This window comes from Phacochoerus africanus, chromosome 15, assembly GCF_016906955.1.
Source record: "Phacochoerus africanus isolate WHEZ1 chromosome 15, ROS_Pafr_v1, whole genome shotgun sequence".
NCBI classification, from domain to species: domain Eukaryota; kingdom Metazoa; phylum Chordata; class Mammalia; order Artiodactyla; family Suidae; genus Phacochoerus; species Phacochoerus africanus.
Genome location: NC_062558.1, coordinates 75487645 through 75509299, shown reverse-complemented (window position 1 = coordinate 75509299; position 21655 = coordinate 75487645). Strand labels below are relative to the sequence as shown.

The 21655-nt window shown below is 55.9% G+C and overlaps 2 protein-coding genes across 7 annotated transcripts in view; one reads left to right on the top strand and one right to left on the bottom strand.

Moving 5' to 3' along the window:
• Nucleotides 1–21655, bottom strand: part of CDH23 (cadherin related 23) — a 438655-nt gene that overhangs the window by 84587 nt on the left and 332413 nt on the right. For all 6 annotated transcript variants that reach the window (XM_047759777.1, XM_047759776.1, XM_047759778.1 and 3 more), the window contains 5 exons: nucleotides 20931–21044; nucleotides 17535–17683; nucleotides 7627–7687; nucleotides 6529–6677; nucleotides 1690–1825 (listed from right to left, as the gene is read on the bottom strand). In XM_047759777.1, coding sequence (XP_047615733.1) covers nucleotides 1690–1825; nucleotides 6529–6677; nucleotides 7627–7687; nucleotides 17535–17683; nucleotides 20931–21044 — 609 coding nt within the window. The remainder of the gene's footprint in view (nucleotides 1–1689; nucleotides 1826–6528; nucleotides 6678–7626; nucleotides 7688–17534; nucleotides 17684–20930; nucleotides 21045–21655) is intronic.
• C15H10orf105 (chromosome 15 C10orf105 homolog) lies at nucleotides 13968–16509 on the top strand. Its single transcript, XM_047759788.1, has one exon. The coding sequence runs from the start codon at nucleotides 14057–14059 to the stop codon at nucleotides 14432–14434; it is 378 nt and encodes a 125-aa protein (XP_047615744.1). The 5' UTR covers nucleotides 13968–14056; the 3' UTR covers nucleotides 14435–16509.

Here is a 21655-nt window from a genome sequence, read left to right as displayed (position 1 = left end):
GTCCCAGCTGGGGGTGGGTGGCTTTCCAAGGTGCCCCAGCACATCCACTGCAGTCCCTGAGGGACAGGGCAAGCGGCCTTGACTGACCTACCCAGCATGTACCATCCCGTACCACTGTGGGTCAGATGGACCCAAGAGAAACTGCAGAGGAAGAGGTCAAAATCAAGACAGCAAGGCCCAGCATACACTGCTGACCCCCTCTGGACCTGGCCTTGACAGGAGTGATGGGCCAGAGGGGATTGGTTCTGTTCCTGGAGGCTTGCCAATTCAAGCTCAAGCCCCTTTCTTGGGTATTTGGACAAGGAGAGGGTGGGGGTTTTGATCTAAAAAGCATCAGCATCCTCAGAGGCGGCTGAGCCTTCATTTGGTCCCTCCAGCCAAAGGGTTCCCGTGCCAGTGTCCCCTTTCTCTCTTCTCCCCACTCCTTCTACCCCAGATTCCCATGCCTTGGAATACACACTTCAACCAGGAGCTAGAGTTGGGATTCTTTAGCAGAAGTCCACATACTTGGAAGAGAATGGTTGCAAATATCACTCAGGAAATCTCACACTTCCTTGAAATTATTTGCAAAATTCTGGATATGCATTCTTTCTGGGGAGGGATTCAGAGCTTAAAAGTTTCTCAAATAGATTCCTGACCCAGAAAAGGTCTTGAACCATTGGCCCCCAGCCATGTATATGCCCTGAAGTGTATAAATGTGCCATTTAAAGGAAAACACTCATCTGGGGGTTTCTGGACCTATTTCTCCTTCTACCCCCTCCCATGCCCCAGGGGAGCTGGGGATGCAGATGGGTGCTGGGTTGGGAGCCACCAGAGCAGCTGACATGAAAGAGGAGAAGGAGCTGGGAAACAAGAGGCCTGGGAGGAGTTCCCATTGTGGCGCAGCGGAAATGAATCTGACTAGGATCCATGAGGACACAGGTTCGATCCCTGGCCTTGCTCAGTGGGTTAAGCATCTGGCATTGCCATGAGCTGTGGTGTAGGTTGCAGAGGCAGCTCAGATCTGGCGTGGCTATGGCTGTGGCTGTGGCTAGCAGTTGCAGGTCTGATTGGACCCCTAGCCTGGGAACCTCCATATGCCGTGGGTATGGCCATAAAAAGCAAAAAAAAAAAAAAAAAAAAAAAAGCCCAGGGAAGAGGTCCTTTCTGGCTATATCCACAGGCTCAGATAGCCAGGCCCCAGAGGGCCACAGGGACCTGGTCACCTTTCACCTTCATTTTGCACTGCTCACGGTGGTCACCACCAGGACATGAGGCCTTTGACAAGGTCCAGGCTGCCTTCAGGGATGACCGCTGCCCTACAGACCAGGACACTGCCTCTTGTGTGACATGTGTGTGTCAGGCCCTGAGCCGCGGTGGCTGGAGGAGCAGGCCTCTTCTGGCCCTGCCCTGCCCCTGGCTAAGGGCTAGCCAGGAGCTGCCAGTGCTTGGATAACAAATCTGGGCTTCCCAGGCTGGTGACCTCTCCTCTCTCTGTCCAGAGGCCAGGGCAGCTGCCTCTGACTCCAGTCCTCCCAGGACTGGGAATCTGGTGTCAGTGCCACCCAAACTGTCCTAGACGCTCCTCTGCAGCCTGGGATCCACTGAATGGGGGAGCCTGAGGGCTTCCAAGGATGATGGGCCCTGCAGGAGAAGGACGGGTGGGCGGGGGCGGCTCACTCTGGGGAACGGATTCCCGAGATGTCTCACCTGTATCTCGGTCCATGGCTCGGACAACGATGACCGACGTGCCGATACCTGCGGTCTCTCGGAGCCCCACGCGGCTGTACTGCTGCTGCGTGAACACTGGGGCCTCGTCGTTGACATCCTCCACGTACACTATCACCTAGAGGGGCCGGGCCGGGGATGGAAGGTCAGGGTTGCGGGGAGAACGGGGAAGCCCAGGGCTGGGCCCACCTGGCCCTGCGTGTGTGCTCACTGCTCTCCTGGGCCAGCTGTGAGCTCCCTACGGAGGGCCCTGGGCTGCCTGGTTGGTGTCCATGTCCCCCCGCCCCTGCCTCCCCCACCTGGCACAGTACCTGACCCATGGCAGGTGCTCAAATATCATTTGTTAGAGAACAAACCTTGTCCTGCTCTTGGCTCTGCTACGAATGCTATGGGAACCTGTGGCTACTTAGGGAAACTTTTGGGCTACCGAGTTCCCAGCTATGGACCAATAACATCGATTTACCAGCTCACACCCTGCGCCCCTCCTAGGGGGGTTAGGAAGGCAAAATGTGCTTGGAAACGTTTAAAGGGACCTCAGTCAAACATTAAGACACATCCGGGAGAATAGACATGAAAACGTTATTAGTTGGTCGTAGCAGAGGCTGTTGGTCCTCAGAGCCCTTCGGACCCTCACGCACTTCCTCTGATGCCCTCACTGTCAGGACTCAGCACTGCAGCTCTTCGTGGCGGACTGATCTTGCCCACCCTACCCACCCTACCCACTCCCTCTGCTGGAGCCAGAAGACACTCAGAGGGCCAGAAGGGCCTGGCAGTTACATCCTGCACTGGCTAAGGCAGCCCCTGGCTAATGACTGATGGGCAGCTGACATGACTCTCTCCAGAGCTCCCTGTGGGACTGAGTCACAGTTTCCTGTGTTCCACTCTGCTGGCTGCCTTTCCTTCCTGGTCCCACGCCCCTTCCGGCCTCTCCTGGGAACACTTCCTACTAGTCACCTTCACACCAATCCTTGTCTCAGGATTGGCTTCTGCAGAGCCCCCTCAAGACATGTTCATGTCTGAATTATGGCCATTAGGCATAATTTTTATCACTGCGTATTTCCATTTTCTAATTTCCCTTTAATGAATGCAAAAGTCTTACATAACCAAAAAAACAAAACAAAACAAAACAAAAACCAAACAAAACCAAAGACAATTTAAGAGATGTTTACGGAGAGAGATGTTTATGGCTACATTAGCACTACCACCCTTCTTTTTCTGCACCCCCACACCCCAACACACACAGGAGCATGGGAGGATTGGGCCCAGGTATGAGCAGGACCAGGGCTGTGTCCTGAAGGACCAGCGGTGGGGAGAGGGTTACAGTCACAGAGTGGTGGTGCTCAAGGAGCCACAGGGAGACCCAGGGCTCCTGCCTCTTTTCCCAGATCAGGGGAGAGATGCCTGGAGGTGGGGAGGGGACTTGCCCTAGCCCTCACCGTCACTGAGAGCTGGAAAGAGAGTGGCGGTTCTCTTGGTTCCCAACCTAGTAACCCTGTTGCTCTTTGCTCTAGGCTGGGGATGAGCTGGCCTCGGAACAGGCGAGACCACCCTCTTCCAGCCCAGCAGAGCCAGGGCTGGCAGGAGCTTGCCAGCAGAGTGAGCAGGACACAAATGGGGCGGGGAAATGGTGCACAGCCTGGATTTCGCACGTGGTCACCAGCACCGACGGTGACACGAGGGCCCCACCTGAGAGCACAAATATTTGGTTTCTGATGGATCACTGCCACTCAGATCAGCCCCAGCTTCTCTTCTGGGGTCAGCTGGGAATTAGCTGGACAGAAGTGAAGGGGCTTCTGTTGGTAGAAATGGAAATGGTGGCCTGACCAGGGGAAAACTGGGAGGTGAGTAGGGGTGGCAGAGCCAGGAGAAAGACAAGCTTATGGGGGGGTAAAGGTTTCTCTACTTTCCTGCTCTTGGGGCCCTGGGAGCCCTGATAGGTCATCAAATTTTCATGTCCAGACACCCAGAACCCACTATGCAAACTAGCATGTCCGCCCCAGAGCACAGCTGCTCACAAGCTGGAACCTTCTAAGTCTGGTTTCACCAAAAACTTGGCTGGGAGATCCTGGGTCGGGTGGGTGAGTTGGGGGTGGGGGGGTGGAATTTGCATGGATGAATTTCAGGAACTCTCTTGCTGTAAACAGAAACTACCCAGCCATCTTTCGAAACTGGGAGCCTTCCCCTTCCGGACTATACTTGTCCAAATGGCCTCCAAGAGTCAATGGGGGGGGGGGGGAGGGCCAGTCTGACAGTATGGCAAAAAGAGGAGGGAGGCAGCATGGAGCCTGGGTGTGGCCTGTCCGCCATGAGGCTGGCTGCACGCCACTATCTTCTTGCTGGTTTCAGCCTTGTTTTTAGCAGCAGAGACAGGAGGCAAGATGGTGTGTGGTTTGCAAACCTGAGAGACACAGATGTACAGGAAACACTCAGGTCTGCCAAGTTCTTGCTGAGCAGGAGGGCTCAGCAACTGAGCGACTGGGCTCCCTGGAGAACCAGCCCTACTTTCTGTCCAGTGCTGTGTCCTCCAGCGGGGACGAGGGAGGGGACGTGCATGAGTGTGCACGTGCGCAGTGTGTACAGGTGGCTCCCGGTCTCCAGCATTTCACACCCTGCTCCCTGGACCCTCATGGGTGTTGTCCTGTTCTCTGAAACAGAGACTAGAAAATGTGGATGGCCCCTACAAGCCAGCTCTGCTGCTGCTGGAAAAGTGTGTCCAGGGCAAGGCTGGAGCCCCCACACTGTCTGCAGGAGGATGCCTGGCTTTCCTGGGGCCCAGGGCCATGAGAGCTCTGCAGTATAAGGGCCACTGAGTTCTAGCCCTGAGGACCAGCAAGCAAATTCTCACCTTAAAATGACTCTTCTTTGGGGATAAGGCATCTCTGTGCCCTGGAACCTTCTGTGAGGCAGCGTGGGGTAGTGGTTCAGAGAACAGACCTGAGCTAATAACTGCCTGGGTGTGACGCCTGGCTCTGTCTACCCTTACTGCCGTGTGACCCTAAACATGTTGGCCAAGCCCTCTTTGCCTCAATCTCTTCATCTATGAAATGGGCATCATAGCAGGGCCTACCTCACAATGCCAGCATGAGGATTAAATGAACTCAGGCACACGAGGTACTTAGAAAAGTGCCTGGCACGGAAGAAGGAGTATGTGGGGGTTTCACATTTCTCAGGGTTCATGGGGAGAGGAGAAAGGAGGGTGGCCGAGCAGAGGTGGCTCTGGATGTCCCACCCCTGCACCGATCGGCATTGCCTAGCTTCATTCTTTTCTTTACACTATACGTGGGCTGCTGCATGCCATTTTGTTTAAAAAGGTTTGTAGCTACAATGCTGGAGGTCTTGCTCCTGGGAGGGTGGTGAGTGGAATTGGTGTGTGGGGCCAAGGAAGGCTGTGGTTAGGCAGCTTGAAGTCTAGGGAGCCACCCCAAGCTACACCGATGTCAGTCCCCCTGTGGCCTTAAGCTGGTACCACAAAGGGCAGGCTCTGACATGGGTGCACCGATCAGCGCATGAGTAAGTGGATTGAATAAGGAATCTGCAGTTGTGCAGGTGAGTGTGGCTGTGTGGGGCTACTCCTGTGCATATCTGGGTAATTGTCTGACCCTCAGTCACCCGGGTCCTGCTACTTTCCAAGCAGCCCCAAAGTACAAAAACCCAAGGGACCAGACCCCCTCAGCCATCTCCATCTGGTAGATGTCACTCAGAGGGGCAGCGGCAAGGACCCAGGTTTCCTTCCCATCTGTTCCAGGAGCAAAGCTGTGGGGGCAACAGCAAGAGATGGGCCAAGGCTGAGTCACCCGCTCCCTAGCACCCTCCGTCATGATGGTCCCCCCAGTCAGCTTCTGTTCATTGTTTCCAGCCTGAGGGAAATAGCGGGGTGGAGATGGGGCTGATAAGAGAAGGTGATGCTGCCCCGCTCGGTTCTGAGTAAAAGTCCCTGCTTGCTCCCCACCCCAACTTCTCCCATCTCCCTCCTACTCTTCAGCTCTAGAGTCTGACTCATTTTCCACCTGGTTAAGGGGAAGGAGCTGTGAGCTGCTGAGTGTGCAGGGGGGTAGGGTGGGGGTGACCTTAAAGGTAACCTCATTCATCTCTGTCATTCCCCTGCCACAGGGCAGGAGCGCCCATCAACTGGCCTAGCTAGTGGAATCCATGGCTGCGTGTGTGTGACCATTTGAGAAGATTAAGGTTGATTTGACTTCAGCTGCATCGGGAAGAGGCCTGGGGTGAGTGAGGGTGGGCAGAAAAGAATCCATCTGATGAAGCAGTGAGGAGGGATGACTGGACTATTTGGGGGCACTTTCAATGGAAAGAAGATTGGACTTGGACTCACAAGACCTGGGCTCAAGTCCTGGTTCTATCACTGTGGACCTCTGTGTGCCCCGGGATCCTCATTTTTAGAATGAAGTTGGCAACATCTCCGTCTCCAAGATCATGTATGTGAGCCCTCCTTGGACCACCCTAGAGAGTTGTGTGGACCCCAGGCGCTAGTGGAGTGAGGACGCCTCATCCTCTAGAACAGACAGCAGAATCCCTAACCCCTTTCCCCATCTGGAAAAACTGAGGCTCAGAGCAGGACACATGCAAGATCCCAGGCTGGGCTAAGCCCGTGGCACCGCCCACCCTACCGAGCTCCAGGTGTCATTCGGCATCTCAACTAGGGGTGGCCCTGCCCTCCCGGAGCCCCAACTGGTGACCATCTGTGGTCCACCTGAGTCTTTGGCCCATCCCTGAGTTCAGTGTGGAACAAGATGCAGGGCTTCACAATGAGCTTCCCCAGCACCCCCGCTCCCCCAGCGCCAGCGCCAGCACCCTGGGCCTCACCCTGACGGAGCTCCGCATGGGGCCCAGGTCGTGGTTGTAGGCCTCCACGATCAGAACGTGGGACGAGTTCCGCTCCCGGTCCAGGGGCCGGGGCCCTCGCATTAGGAGCCCATTGCTGACATGGATCCGGAAGTTGTTGCCCTGGTTACCTGTGTGGAGGAGATGACACGCATGGGCTCTGCCCTGGGGCAGGATGCTCATGAGATCATGGGGAAGAGGGAAAGTGGGGAGCCCAGACCTCCAGAATGCAGACCCTGCCTGGAGGCCTTGGGAGCATGGCTGAAGCCCCAAGTGGCACAGAGGCTTCTGCTTCATGCTGCCCTGGCCTGGCAGGATCTGAGGGAGGAGGCAGAAGCTCACTCTGTGCCTCCCTTGTGGGAAGCATGGAGGTCCCCTGAGACCCTCATACCCAGGAGTGTCAGTGGATTCAGTATTTCAAAAGAATCTACAGCATTACTATGAAAATAATTCAAATCAAATCCTCTGTTGGGGGCTTAGTGGGGAAGCACTCCTTCCTTCATCTTCTGGTAACAGACCCTGATTTTCCTTTGGGGATCCACCTGCCTCCAGTCTTAGTCCACGTGCTTTGCATGGGGGTGATTCCAATCCTGATTCCAGGAGCGAGCAGATCAGCATATTTGAGCCTTTGGCCATAGTGACTGGTTGAGGCCTGGCCCCATGATTCTAGTTGGCCCAATGTGCCTCATTCGGGGGAGTTCACTGGGGGGCTGTCCTAGTGTCCAAGACCATAGTGATTGGTTCAGGGATGGGCACACAACACATGTTGAGCCAATGACACAGCCTCAGTGGAGCTCGCTGCTGGGGGCTGCCCTGGTCCCCAAGTACCCCTCTGTCAGTGCGATATCCCTCCATGGGTCATGGCAGGAGTGTAGCAACCAAATGCAGCATCCTCACTTAAAATACTAACCAACCCGGTGCAAATGATTGGAGAATATTCCCATTTCCTTCCTCTGACCCACCCGTGTGTACAACACTTGGGGCTTCCTTGGCCCCACCGCCCAGACTCTTGGCAGCCTAGAGAAGCTCTGCTACCTCCAGGGCAGGGGGGCTGGCCCAATCCCAGGGCAGCCTACTCACCATGAAGGATGCGGTACCACACACGTCCAAACTCGCCCTCGTCTGCGTCTGTGGCTTTTAGCTGAGGGAGAACAAGACATGCAGTTACTCCTCAAATTCCACCCACTGGCAGAGAACGTGTTTGTGGAGCCCCTCCTCTTCCCTCGCGCCACCCTCAGCTTGTTCTGCTCAATGAGGCTTCCCACAAGGCTGGGGGTGTGGGAGAGGGACACGCCTGTCTTTCTCATCCCCCATGAGGACACGTGACTGTGGATGGCCCCTTGCTGCCCTGTCTGTGCTGGAGCACTTGCCCACTCTGCTCCCTGACCCTCCTCCAGGTTCTTGGGGAGCATGGGGGAGAAGGTGGGGGATGGCACTGCAGCTCTCTGGGTCCAGGCCTGACCAGCTCAGCCCATTCCTCCACAGTTCCTTCTTTCAGTGTCAGGACATTCCAGGAGCCTCGCCCCGGGTGGCTGGATGGCATGGCTGTTTCTTGTCCACACTTCCTTGGTCTGAAGCTATTCTGGCCACAGTGGCTCCTAGCCAGGCACTGAATACTGTTAACAGCCTGTTTGTGGAAACCCAGAAACCCCAGCACCCAAGGATGGTCCATATCCATTCACACACAACCACTCCAGTGCCGTTCCAGCTTCAGCTTTTGGTGGGACTTGGGGGTGTGTTTTTCTTGCTCTGACACTGCCAGGTGCTTAGCCCTTTTTACAGAGTCTGAGCAGAGCCACAGCCGGCCCTGTGATGTGTCCTTTCAAGCTGAGCCCTGAATACTCCTTTACTCGCCAGGTACTGGAAAGGAGTGGAGATCATGCTGCAAGCCGATGCGGAAAGAGGCCCAGGCCTGCATCACTGGAAAGGCTCCCACGGGGCCATGGCACCTGTGACTTACTTCATTACGCCTGGGACCCTCCCACGTATTCTGGATTTGCCCTTTTTCCCCTTCTTTTTAGGGCTGCACCCACAGCATATGAAAGTTCCCAGGCCAGGGGTCTAATCGGAGCTGCAGCTGTCGGCCTGTACCACAGCAGGATGGATTTGCCTTCTTGTCTCCGCCAATCACTTCAACTCCATGGTATAAGTGTGTCTAAGGATTTTGAAAAGGGTGTTGATGGTGGGAAGGAGGGGAAGTATGTTGGTGTAGAGGAATGGGAGATCTGGATCAGGCATGAGTCCTGGCTTTGTCACTGGCTTTGCGGCCGTGGATACGTAAACCCCCTGAGCCCTTAGGTACTGTGATCACCAACCCTGCAGTGTTTATGGGAAGGTTGAAAATAGTCTCTGCAAAGCATCTTGTCTGGTGCCTGGTGCAGAGATGGATGTTGGAGGTTGGACATTATGAGATATGCCACCTTTTCCTGGGAGGCCCTCTTGATGTCTATTGGAGCCCTTGCTGTGGGGCTCTTCTTCCCTCCCATAAGAAGTCTGAAGAGCTAGAAAGTGGAGGGATGGAGTGGGGTAGGTTCAACAGTCCGGGTCTGGAAGGCATCAGGACAGGGGAGAGGGCCAAGCTGTCCAGTGGATGCCCCTTGAGTATCTCCATCAATGATGGACTTCCTGGATATGTCTCCCTCCCCTGGCAGCCTGCAGCCAGCACTACCCTGGGAGGGTTTTTTGGTTTTTTTTTTTTTGCTTTTTAGGGCCACACCTACAGCATATGGAAGTTCCCAGGCTAAAGGTTGAATCAGAGCTGCAGCTGCCAGCCTATGCCACAGCAATGCTGAATCTGAGCTCTGTCTGTGACCTATACCACAGCTCACGGCAACACAGGGTCCTTAACCCACTGAGCGAGGCCTGGGATCGAACCTGCATCCTCATGGATACTAATCTGGTTCATTGCCACTAAGCCACAATAGGAACTCCGACCCTGGGGGTTTTGCTTCCTGCTGTCTCAGAAAAATGGAGCCCACCTATGAGGTGTGCAGTCAGCTTGGGAAGAGAAAGTGAAGGAAAGTAAGGTTCACTGAAGGGTGGGAAGTAAGAGGCAGGAATCCCAGTGGGAGCTCTGGGCACTGGGAACCCCTTTAGGCTGGTGCTGTTCAGCACCCGATGCCTGCTGCCCATGCCAGCCCACCCTTTTCGGGGAAAGCACTAAATCCCCCATCACTAACTTGCTGGGTGACCCTGGCCAGGTCACACCTCTCTGGACCTCGTTTCACTCTCTGCGAGACCAGGGGCTGGATGAGATGACCCCTCAGTCCTGACAATCCTAGGAAGGCTCCTGTCCCTTTGGGGCCATGCAGAGGATGCTTCTTTTGCTGTCAAGGGCTGAGGGCAGGAGGGAGGAGCTAAATACCAAAAACTAGGGCTCCACAAAAGCGGGTGGACCCCAGGCTCAGGTCTTGGGCAGAGCCACGACCCTTCTCCACCTGCGTTCTATTTCTGGGAGCTTGGGGTCCTTGATGAGAAAGCTGCTTAAGACTTAGGCTCTTAAGCAGACAGCTGGTTGCCAGGGAAGCCTTGGCTTCCGGGAAGAAAGGAGGCTGGGGGAGGGGTGTGTGTGTGTGTGTGTGTGTGTGTGTCTGTGTGTCTGTGTGTGTGTGTGTGTCTGTGTGTGCAGAGAGCCACTGTCTGGAGGGTCTCCAAGGGCCCACCCAAACTACAAGGAGCACAGTCCAAGGAGTCTCTCAGTCCTGTGCTTTCTGCCCTGTGATCTCTCTGGCCTTTGAAAATGCCTCTCTCCCTCAGCTCTGCAGCCAGACACTCTCAAAGGGAAGGTGCTTTTCTGGGAAGCTGAGGGAGAGGCCTGGAGGGGAGGGGAGGGGAGGGGGTCTGGGGGCTGCCAGGGCCCATCTCTCTGCCTGTTCCCCTCCCGCTGCGTGGCTTGTAGCCCCTCTCCCCGGTAACCTGGAGGCTGGCAGGCACTGAATAGCAACCCCGCCGGTTGCCCCTCGACCATACCATTCAAAGGTCCAGCAGGGGAAGGTGAGAGGCCTGGGTATAGAGGCAGCGAAACCCTCCCCCTGCGTCCCCCCACAGTGCCCCAGCCCAGCAGAAGGCGCCAAGGAGACAGGCTGGAGTGAGGCCCCGTGGGAAGGCTCAGGAGCTCCCCACTCTTCTGCAAGGCTCGCCTCTCTCTCTTCCCAGCCCAGTTGCCATCCCTACCCTCCTGGCTGCCTCCTCCCCCAAGGCAGGGCCCAAACCCTTCCAGACAAAGCTGGGTCTGGCTGGAGAGCGAGGGCGAAGGCCACTCTGCCTGGCTGACGGAGGGGCACAGGGCAAGGCAGAGCCCAGGGCAGGCGGGGGTTCCAGGGACACCCGGTGCTTCTGGGGCCTCCCGTGGACAGCCAAGAAGACCTCTCCACCCAGCTGGGGACTGCTGAGGGCTGGCTCGGAGGTCAGTGCTGGGGGACTGTAGGAAGGGGACCACACCCTTGCTGGGGTATGCTGGGGAGAATATGAGGTGTGCTCAGGCTTGGGGGAATCCCTCTGCGTTTATGGAGAGTGGAAACAAGGCCTGGGGTCGGGGGGTGGGGGGGAACCAGGGCTTAGGTTGAGGCCATACAGAAAGAAGGGCTGAGGTCAGTCCCCTCTGCTCACAGCAGGCCCTGCTCTATGGAGCGGTGAATGAAGAAAGAAGGTTCTAGACTGAGCCTGCAGAGATATGTTTAGAGCAGGGCCTGCCGAAGGGCTTGGGCTCCAGCGGACAGGGAGACCTTCGGCTGCTGTCAAGATCATTCCTAGCCTTGGTCTGATGGTGGCCTTTCCCTAGAGCCAGCTGGCCCCTGTCGGCTGGTCAGAGGGGGAATCAAGGGGCCATGGCGGCTGGCTTTGCTGTGCATCCCAGGGAGGATGGCTTGAGGTTTTCAAATACTTTGGATGTCTTGCTTCAAAGGGAAAGACTCAAATGCTAATTATAGCCTCACTTATCTTTTTTTTTTTGGTCTTTGTAAGGCCGCACCCATGGCACATGGAGGTTCCCAGGCTAGGGGGTCCAATCGGAGTTGTAGCCGCAGGCCTACACCAGAGCCACAGCAACAGGATCCAAGCCTCATCTGCAACCTACACCACAGCCCATGGCAATGCAGGATCTTTAACCCAACTGAGTGAGGCCAGGGATGGAACCCACGTCCCCATGGATACTAGCCAGGTTCACTACTGCTGAGCCACAATGGGAACTTCGTACTTGTCTATTTTTAAGGCGCTTCCCCAAGGACCTGCTTTGCTATCCCCGTAAGGTCTCCAGATCCGTGTGAAGGACTTGAAATAACATTAGGACTCACAGGCCCGAGACTTCTCACACTTCAGACTGCCCTTTTCTTACTCGCAGCCAAGCACTGCCTAGGGTAGGATAGAGGGACGGTCAGTTTTCTCCCCATGGGACACAGCCGTGGGCACACCCATTCCCTCCTCTGTGCTTAGATTCAAGGAAGGGCCAATCCACACATGGCCTAGCCTGACGCCTGAGAGGCGGAGGCCCCGGGCAGCTAGATGGGCATCAAAGTTTCCATCTGGGAGCTGGGAGGGGTCATGCTCTGCCTGGAAATGCTGGAAGGAGTGGTGGTGGGGACTGGGTGGGAGGGGTTGGGGTGTACTGGACGCCCTCCATCGCTGGGCACAGGGCAGGTTGCAGGCAGAAGGAGGTTGGGCGCAAGGAGCCAGGAATTCGGTCCCGCAGTGGCTGGTGAGTGCCCGGGGTGGGGATGGGGGCTCCAAAGGGTGGGGGCTGGGCAGCCCCTCTCTTCTCACTTCATCTTGGACCCTGCTGCCCACACTCAGAGCCTCAGTGGCGTGACCTGAAGCCCTTCCTCCTGCCTAGTCTTGGTGTTAGAACTTGACAGTGTATGCGTTAGACTACAGTGCCAGTTGGGAAAAAGAGGGAAATCTGTCACTCTCTAGGGTCACGAACGTCTCCAAGGTCAAAGAGAAATCAGTGATTATTTCTTATTAGACCCCATTTTGGATTTCCTGTCCTGCGTTTGCAGAAAGCAAAGATCACAAATGCTGGCCTGCAAGCTGGATGTGGTCTCCTTGGGTGTTTTGTTTGGCCTGCTTGTAGTATTTTAAATATTTGAAAATTCATTTTGATGTTTTTTTTTGGAATCAAATGTGTTTGGCCTTGGCAGTGTTTTAGTTTTTCTCTCTCAACCAAGTTTGAATTAGTGGCCAATATTTAAACATCAGAAATATGTGCGTAAATAAAAATATCCAGATTTCCGCCTTCTCTTGGGAACCTGGAAGAGGGACCACACTGGCCTGTCTTCTGACATTTCTGGCATTTCCACCAGTGGGCTGAAGCCCCTCTGCCTCCCTAAGAGGGCTCTCCAGGTAGACCTGACCACCTGTCCTGTGGGTCACACATTACCCACCTGCTGGACTCTGTAAGCATTTTAATTTGCAACCAAAAGCTCAGTCTGATTCTCCAGCTACGGGGACCATCTGCTGTGCTCCCTCTAGTGGGATGATCCTAGGTGATAACAGGTGACTGTGTCTGGGGGCTTCCAGCCCCACTTTGTCAACTTGGTGGCTCCCTGTGAGTTATTTCCCACCTGGTCGCAGAGCTGCTGTCTCAGAGCTGCTCAGGGAATCCTGGGAGAAGGTTGAGAGCCAGTGTGGTGGCAAGGCCACCAGGCCAGGAGTCAGGAAACCTGGTTCTGGTCCTAGCTTGGCCACTGGCTCACAGTATGGCCTTGGGCTTGGCCTTCCTTTATTTGGGGTTCAATTTCCCCGCCTGTCATGGGAGCAGGTTCCTTAGGCAGCACCAACAGGAATGCCCATGGGGCCAGGCAGGTGACAAAGGCATGCAGGGGGGCTGCTGAGGGTGTGTGTGCACAGTGAGCTGGGGCCAGTGACCTGCCTAAAGGGGGCAGCTGCTGCTCAGCCCCTGGCCATTGGATACCAGGCAGCAGCTGGCCCCAGGTTGCCAGTGTTGATAGTCTGGAAATTTCAAGAGAAGCCAGATGTTCAGATATTTGTGTGAAATCTTTTTTTGTTTGTGGTTTTTTTTAAATCCATAATTAATTTAAATTTATAAAAACACCACAAGAACCCAACAAAACACATTGGTGGGTCCTCAGTTTCCAGCCTTGGCATTAGATAATTGCTAGGGTCCTAGTCCACTGCAGCCTCCTATAATCAATGACTCACTCCTGGTCAGAGAGCAAGATATTAGTGACGGAGTTGGTCTTAGAGTTGGGTTTTCAGGTCTAAGACTCTATTGTAATTCATGAGAATTGAGTTTAAAATGCCTGAAGGCATTAACTTCCTGTCTCCGTGGTAGGGTGGGTAGGAGGTGTAGCAGAAAGAGGATGGGCGTTTATTCCCAGCTCCATCACTTTCCCACTGTGGGATCTTAGACTTGTGCCCTCTCTGAGACTCACTGTTCTAACCTGTAAAATGACCACAATGCCATCTGGCAGTGCCCAGTGCCCATCAAAGTCCCCTCCCTCCCCAATCTCGAGTCCAGCTAATTTGCTTCTGTCCCATTCCTTTCGCAGGAGCCATGAGCTCAGAGGGCCCCAGCCCCTTCACCTTCCTCACAGCTCCTGCCACTCAGGTGAGCCCCTCCGAGGTGGTGTACCCTCTTCCCGTGCTCATTGCCCTAGCCTGCATCTTCCTCCTGCTGGCCACCTGCCTGCTCTTCATGACCCTCTGCAAGCCCGCCGCGCTGGACCCCCGCCGCCGCCGGGCCCGTGAGTGCATGCCCCACCACCCCGGGAGTCCCAGCGAACCCCAGCTTCGGCTCTGGAAGCGCCTGAGCTCGCTGCGTCGCTCCCTGTCCCTGCACAGCTTCCGCCGAGGCCGACCTGCCCCTCGGCGCCCCCTGCCGGCCCAGGGTGACAACCACGACTGCGACTGCACAGAATCTACCAAGATGTGATGGGGGGAATCCCCCTGCTCCAGGATCCACCCGCAGGCCCTACTACCTAGGAAGGAACCTGGCGCCACCGGCTGCAGGACAGTGGCCCAAACAACAGGGGCCACACGCTGGCTCCCAGGGTGCCCAAGCCCATGGCCTCTCCCTGCAGACTCTCTAGCTGCTGCCTGATGGAAGACTGTTGGACCAACCACTAGGCACCTGCAGCCATCAGAACCCTTGGCTCAGGGCTCTGATGGTAGGAACCTGGGGCTCCCAGGGCCCCTCTCTAACAGCCAGGCTCCAACCATCTCTAGGAAGAAGTGCTCTTGCTTCCCAACAGAAGCCCTACCTACCCTCCAGGTGCCAAAGCCCAGCTCAGATTCCAGTGTGAGCTGTTAAATGGCCAAAGAGTCCCTCCAGCCAAGTGAAATACTCAATCCTCACTGGCGGCATGGGAATGCCCTGCCCTCTGTGCCAACTTGGTGCCCAAGGCGAAAGGAAACCCAGGGACTCCTCTCCTCGGACTTCCTGGGCCCTGCCAGCACTCGCCTGCGATCCACGGGAGCAGCCAGCACCCTTGTGGTGGATCAGAGGCTGGGTGCCTGATGGGAGGAGGGACAAGCGGGAGGCTCTCAATACCATTCAGCCAATCACAGTCTTGGCTGTCACCTTGGCGTGCACCCTCCCCCAGTGCACCTGCACCAGGATGGATGTGGAGGGGCCAGGTATGAGTTAAGAAGCTCTTGCAGGAGCTGGGAACAGTGCTGTATCAGAGCAGGAGGAGGCTCTGTCAGCAGCTGGAGGTGATGCTATCTGGGCTCTAAAGACACATCACAGTGGCTCTATCCTCACCCAGGGAAGGAGGTGGCCTTCCTTCCAATGGGGGATGGTTCAGATCTCTCCAGGACAGCTATAGGCCCTGGACCACACAAGGTGTGCTCTCTGCATTTTTGCAACTGCTTCATTGACTGGCTACTGTTAAAGTGATCCCCGGTGGGCCTCTCAGAATCCCCAGATGCCAACCTCTCCTCACAAGGCTGGGGCTAAACATTCTGGTTGGGTCCCCAGTCTGGGGAGTGGGCAGAGGCATCTGAGCTGCACATATCCTGCCCCAGCAAGTCATTGGGCCAGGGTCGCTTTGGACCCCACCCCTGGGGGCTGTTTTACCCTACCCTGCTATGACCAACAGTGTAGCGAGCCGAACTTCCTCAAAGCGTGAACTCCATTTTTGCCACTTCTAAACCTTCACTGGCTCCCTAGTGCTGGAATAAGCCAGAGCTTCTTGGTGTGGTGTTTGGTGTCCACTAGGAACTGACTGAGAACAACCCTTCTAGCTTCATCTTGACCCAGCACACACTGAAAAACCTGTCCTCTCCTAGCTACGGCTTATGCCTCACTTGGTATCCCCTCCGGGAAGCCGTCTTTGCTCTCCAGCTGAAGCCACCTCCTGCCTGAAACCAAGGGAGGACGAGGCTCACTTCCTCTCAGCAGGGTGGGTCATCCCTGCCTGTGCTCCCCCTTCCTATGAGCTTGGAAGCTCCCAGAAAGCAGAACCGTCTAGCCCCTCACTCTGCCTCATCTGCTCTGGGCACACAACTAGGGGGCCTGTCACTGAGGGAAGGGTGGCCCCGTCTAGTCCTTGGGGAGTCCCCTTCTTCCCTCAGACACCCCTCCAGAGAAGCTCTCTCGCCAAGCAGGCCTGTTGGACAGTCTGACGTCAAAGAGTGAGTCCATCTGGACCAGAAACTTATTTCCGGGGCCTTGGTGAAATCGCCAGCGCCTGAATTTCTCCCCGAGAGACAGAGAATCGGGGCTGCCTATATTACTTAACGGGCTTTAGGATTCTGGTCTGAGAACTGCTGTGTAAACAGAAACCAATTTTTGGGGTTTAGAAAGCGGGGAAGGCCTCCTCCCGCAGTACCTTGTTCCCCTCTCCCTTCCAGCTTAGTAACTCGTCCTGGTTTGTCCCTCCCCAGGTCTCCCTGAGACCTTCCATCCAGGCTGAATTCTGCCTGTAGTCAGTCAGCCCGCCACCTGCTGGCCAGAGGGCTCTGCCTGGCACTTGGTGTCATGGGGGGAGGGGCAGTAAGGCTGCCCCAGGCCTGAAGAAGAAAAATCTGGGGGGAGGGGGAGGGAGAAGGGGCTTTCAGAAGTCCTGCCATACCCCCCAGCTACTTCCCCAGGTTGGTCCCGGGAGCCCTGTGTGAGCTGGGGTGGCAGGTATTAGGTTTTAGGCTAGGGGAGAGGTGCCCCATAGCTTGGTGGGTGGTGGTGGTGGCAGTGTCTCTAAGTCCCTGGGAGCTGAGGCTCAGGAGGAAGGAACTTCTCCTAGAACCAGCCCCGACCCTGGCAAAGGCCCATGGCTTCCTGGACTCTGGGCACCTATAAGAGTCAGCGCCCCGCTCCTGGCCCCTGTCCTGCCCTGAGCCTTGCCCTGATACAGGGAGGTAGGTACACTCCCTGCACCCCCTGCTCTGTCCCTCCCAAGCTTGGGAGCTGGCCCCAGCGGGCAGGCCTAGATTTGCTGTGTTTGGCTCAGCCTCCAAGTTGGAAACCCAGCAGCTGGTGAAGAGGGTAATTTCTGCCCAGCCTTCCTCCCCTCCCAGCAACTGCGGCCTCCAGGGGGAGGGCTGGGCCAGGCACCAGGTCCTCCCCTTCCTCCCTCGAGCCCCAAAGCTGTCGCCCTTGCTCCTAGGGCAAAGGAACCCTTTCTTTTTGTGCCTGTTTATTTTGAGAGGAGAGCTTCGGCCAAGAGCCCTGTGAAAGCAGCTCTGTTCTGGGCCTCGCTGGGCCCTGGCTCACTCTCCTCAACTTCTTCCCCCCCCCCCTTCCCCGCCCCAAAGCCCTTCTGGGTGCAGGGGGGATGGGAAGAGCACTGTGGGGGAAGGAGGGAGGAGAGGGGGAGCCAAGGCCTGTCTTCTGTTTTTTGGGGAGCTAGGACCCACCCTTGGCTACATAAGCAGGAGGCCTGCTCTCCCCTGGAGGGAGCAGAGAGCCTGGGTCCCCTTTTTGCCATAGCCACCTCTGGAGCAGCAGCTGGACCCTCTCCTGCTTCCATCCCATCCTGCCGCGTTGCCCCTGGGCATGTGCGCCCTGTGCCTGCCCCTGGCAGGCCACTTGCCTGCACGATGCTGTGGCCCTCAGGGATGTCCTCGGGGACACTGGCCTCGTAGCTGCTCTGCAGAAAAATGGGCCGGTTGTCATTCACATCCAGGACGGTGACAAACACGGTGGCTGTGCCTGTGCGCCGCTTGCCCACAGGGCCGTTGTCTGTGGGAGGTGAGGGAGGAGAGGTTGTTGGCAGCTGCCTGAGGCACATGTTCCCCGGGCACCAGCCAGGGACATGTCCTGTTCCCCCACTGGCTCTAGCCTTCGCAAGGGGTGGCTCTTTCCCTCTTTAGTTTAGGAATAGCACTAGTCATATGTAATACATCCCAGGAGCTATGCTAACTCATTGAACCCTCCTCAGCCTGCAAAGCAGGTGCTATTATGACCATCCCCATTTTACAGAGAAGGTAACTGAAGCCTGAAGCGGGTTGAACGGTGGCCCCCCAAAGATCTAGAGCCAGGTCAAATCCCTGGCAATCGCACATGTAAGCTTATTGGGAAAAGGCGCCTTTGGAGATGTAGTTAAGGATCTTGAGGTGTGGCATCCCGAATTATCTGGGTGGACCATAAACCCCATGACAAGAGTCCTTAGGGGAGAATGACCCAAAGAGAAGGGGTGCGAAGCTGGAGTTGCAGACTGCGTGCTGCTGCCACAAGCAAGGAATACTTAGAGCCGCCGGAAAGCAGAAGAGGCAAGGAGGGACTCTCCCCTAGAGCCTCCGGAGGAATTGGGGTCCTGGCGACACCTTAATATGGAGCTTCATGGCAGAATAAAGTTGTTAAGCCACCGACTCTGTGGGAATTTGTTACAGTGGCCCTAGGAAACAGATATGGGTACTGACGTGCCAAACTTGACTGCTGTCAGGGCCAGGTAGGTAAGGCCCAAGGGCGCACACCTGGGCGTGTCTGCTATAAGGGGCCACTGTCCTCTGCCCCCGTCCTCAGTGGACAGGCATGTGGCCCGGTGACACTAGAACTTCTGATTTCTCAAGATAAATTGAACATCTAAGCTCTTAAATAAAATCTCCTGATTTTTATTTTTTCATTTTTTCAGCCACCCTGTGGCATGTGGAGTTCCCGGGCAAGGGATCAGATCCAAGCTGCAGTTGTGACCTACACTGCACCTGTGGTAATGCCGGATCCTTAACCCACTGCACTGAGCTAGGGATCAAACCTGCATCCCAGTAATCCAGACGCCAATCCTGCTGTACCACAGGGGAAACTTCTAAAACCCCCTGAATTTTTATTTTATTATTATTGTCTGTCTTTTTAGGGCCACGCCCATAGTGGCATAGTGAAGTTCTTAGGCTAGGGGTTGAATCAGAACTGCAGCTGCCAACCTATGCCACAGTCACAGCCACACCAGATCTGAGCCACGTCTGTGACCTAAACCACAGCTCACAGCAACACAAGATCCTTAACCCACTGAGCAGGGCCAGGCATTGAACCTGTGTCCTCATGGATGCTAGTTGGGTTTGTTACTTCTAAGCCACAATGGAAACTCCCTCCTGATATTTAACTGTTCACAACTAATTGTCATTTCTTATGAAACCTGAGACGGGTCCAACAAACACACCTGTGGGACAGGTGGGGCCTCAGTATTCAGGGACATGGGCTCTACTTGACTTCCCAGCCTAAAGTACCCAGAGCTTCTGTCCCTCCAGTTCCCTCCAGGGCGAGGGAAGTGGCTTAGCCCTGGGGACAACTGTCATCCTCCCTGGGAGAAGGAGCTGGTGCCTAGGGCTGTGTATCCAGGCAAGGATGGCCACCCTAGGGAGGAGTATGGGCAGCTGGAAGTGGCTGAGGGCCAGGGGTGACCATGTCCTTCTTCCCCAAGCCAGCTGACCACATGCTGGGGTGCAGTGACTTATCCCCAGGGAGGTCACCTTGCCCTCCCCTCCTGAGCTCCTCTCCAGGACCAGCCTCCCACCACTCTGGGGGTACTGCTCAGTTGCCCTGGTCAGGAACAGTGGACAGTGGCAGCTGGCAGATCCCATCGAAGGCTAAGCCTAAGCCCTCTTCTCATTTGAGCCAGCGCTTCACGCAAAGGGTAGACTCGGGCTGCGGTGGGGTGATGGATCTCCAGAGACTGGTGGGACCGCCCCAGGATGGGACGACAACAGGGCAGCGGGGAGAGCAGGGCAGGGGGCATGGTGGGCCAGGGAGGGACTGCTGGTGGAACGAGCAAGGCACAGAGAGGTCACTGCCAACACTGAACTGAGCGGTCCAGGGAGGATCACAGGGTCACTTCGGGCAAAGGGTCTCCTCACACCCTTCTTCCCATCTGGAGTCCTTGTGGGCTCCCTGCTGCCTAGAAACCAAAGACCAAACTCCCAGCTCAACATTTGGGGCTCCTTAAGCTGCGCCGCCCTGATCACAGTCCCTCTCCCGCAGCGTATGTCTCCTGCGGCAACTGCGGCTGCGCACGCATGCAGACAGAGCGTGTTCTGAGTCCAGGCCTCAGATGCCTTCCGGTTTCTCTCTGAACTGAAACCCAATGACGTCTTCAAGGTGATGGTGGGTATGCCTTGTTTATGCCCATCAGCACCATCTTGCTTTCTTAGGCAAGTCCGCACCCTGAAGGTCTCTCCGAGAACCCTCCCTTCCTGACTCTGAGGCCTGGGGTTCCAAGTGGGTCTGAAGGCCCCCCTCCCCCGCCCCCAGTGACTTAGGCCCAACTAACCAGCACATGTCACTCCCTCTTGGCCATAATGATGGGGTTCCGGGACAGGCGCTGGGGCAGATGGAACTAATCAGCTCATCTGAGGGCTTCAGCAGGGGAGGCTGGGAAATACACAAGTCCTGGCTCCCTGCTGCTGCACTTGAATCCAGATTTAGGCTGGGTCTTCAGCAATGGTTGTCACTATGTGAGCCAGAGGAAAAGCCAACATACAGGAGGCAGAGCCAGCCAATGTAGAGAGACTGAGGCCTGTTGGCATCCTCTGAGCCCCCGGTCCTATCAGAGCTGAAACTCCAGCTCAGAGTGTACTGGTTTTGTGAGCCCACACTGCTGAAACCAGTTTGTTTTAAAATTTGCAACCAAGAGTCCCAATCAATCCAAAGGCACTCCCAGAGGCGACTTCCTCCAAGAAGCCGGCCTTGATCACCCTTCTACCCATGTTTCCACCAGCCTTTGTGGCCACTACTCTTGGGCCATTCCTCTTCCCGTTCTGCTTTGTTCTCATGGTTTTGCAGTGACTTGTCTACATGTTGGTCTTCCATCTGGCTCCCACATGGCCCTGCCGCACCATCTTAGTATCTTCCAGGTAGTGCCACACACTGACCCTCACGCCTGGCAAGTGCACTGTAATGTGTTGAGGGTCTGGTTGCCCCTTTCTTTGCTGGCATCAGGGCAGAGCCTCTGGCCAAGGACACCCCACATGAATGCTGCAAGTGGGCTGGTGCCTACCGATGGCCTCCAGGACGAGTGTGTATGAGGCTGTGGTCTCCCGGTCCAGGCTCACCACCGTTCTCACAGTGGCATCGCGGTAGCCAATGCTGAACTTCCCGTCCACGTTTCCACCTGTGGGCAAGAGAATGAAGCTCCTGTGAGCAAATAGGGCTCCTGGCCAGGGAAAGGGCGATGACACCCAGCTTTGCTTCTGAACACTCCAGGGGTGGTTTGTGGGTGAAAGGTGGTGCTGTCCACTCAGCTCTGCCAGGGGAGGGGGTTCTTGGGGGGGGTGTCTCTGATGAGGGTCTATGTGGACTTAGGGGCATGATGGGTGCCTGCAGTCATAAGGACCTAATATTCATGGAGCGCCTACTGTTTACCAGATGGTTTGTTGACCATTTCATCTTGTTTGTACTATTACTACTTCACAGAGAAGGAAAATGATGCTTTAGTGAGGTTATGGGTTATGGTCACCTATTTGGGGTATAGGACCACAGCCGTGTCCTCCTCCACTCTGCCACCTGCCCGTCTGGTGTAAGTGTCTGAATGATTAACCTGGATTGGGGCTTCTACATGTGGCCAAGGACTTTGGGGTCAGCTAAGCCTTCTTGGGCTCTCTGAATGGGGACTCCTAGAGGCTCCAGAGAGTAAGAGCAGGATCAGGTGGACACGAGACAGGTGCTACTGAGTCTTCTTGATGCTGGGACACGTGGGAAGGGTGAGTGGGAAGGGAGAGGGTC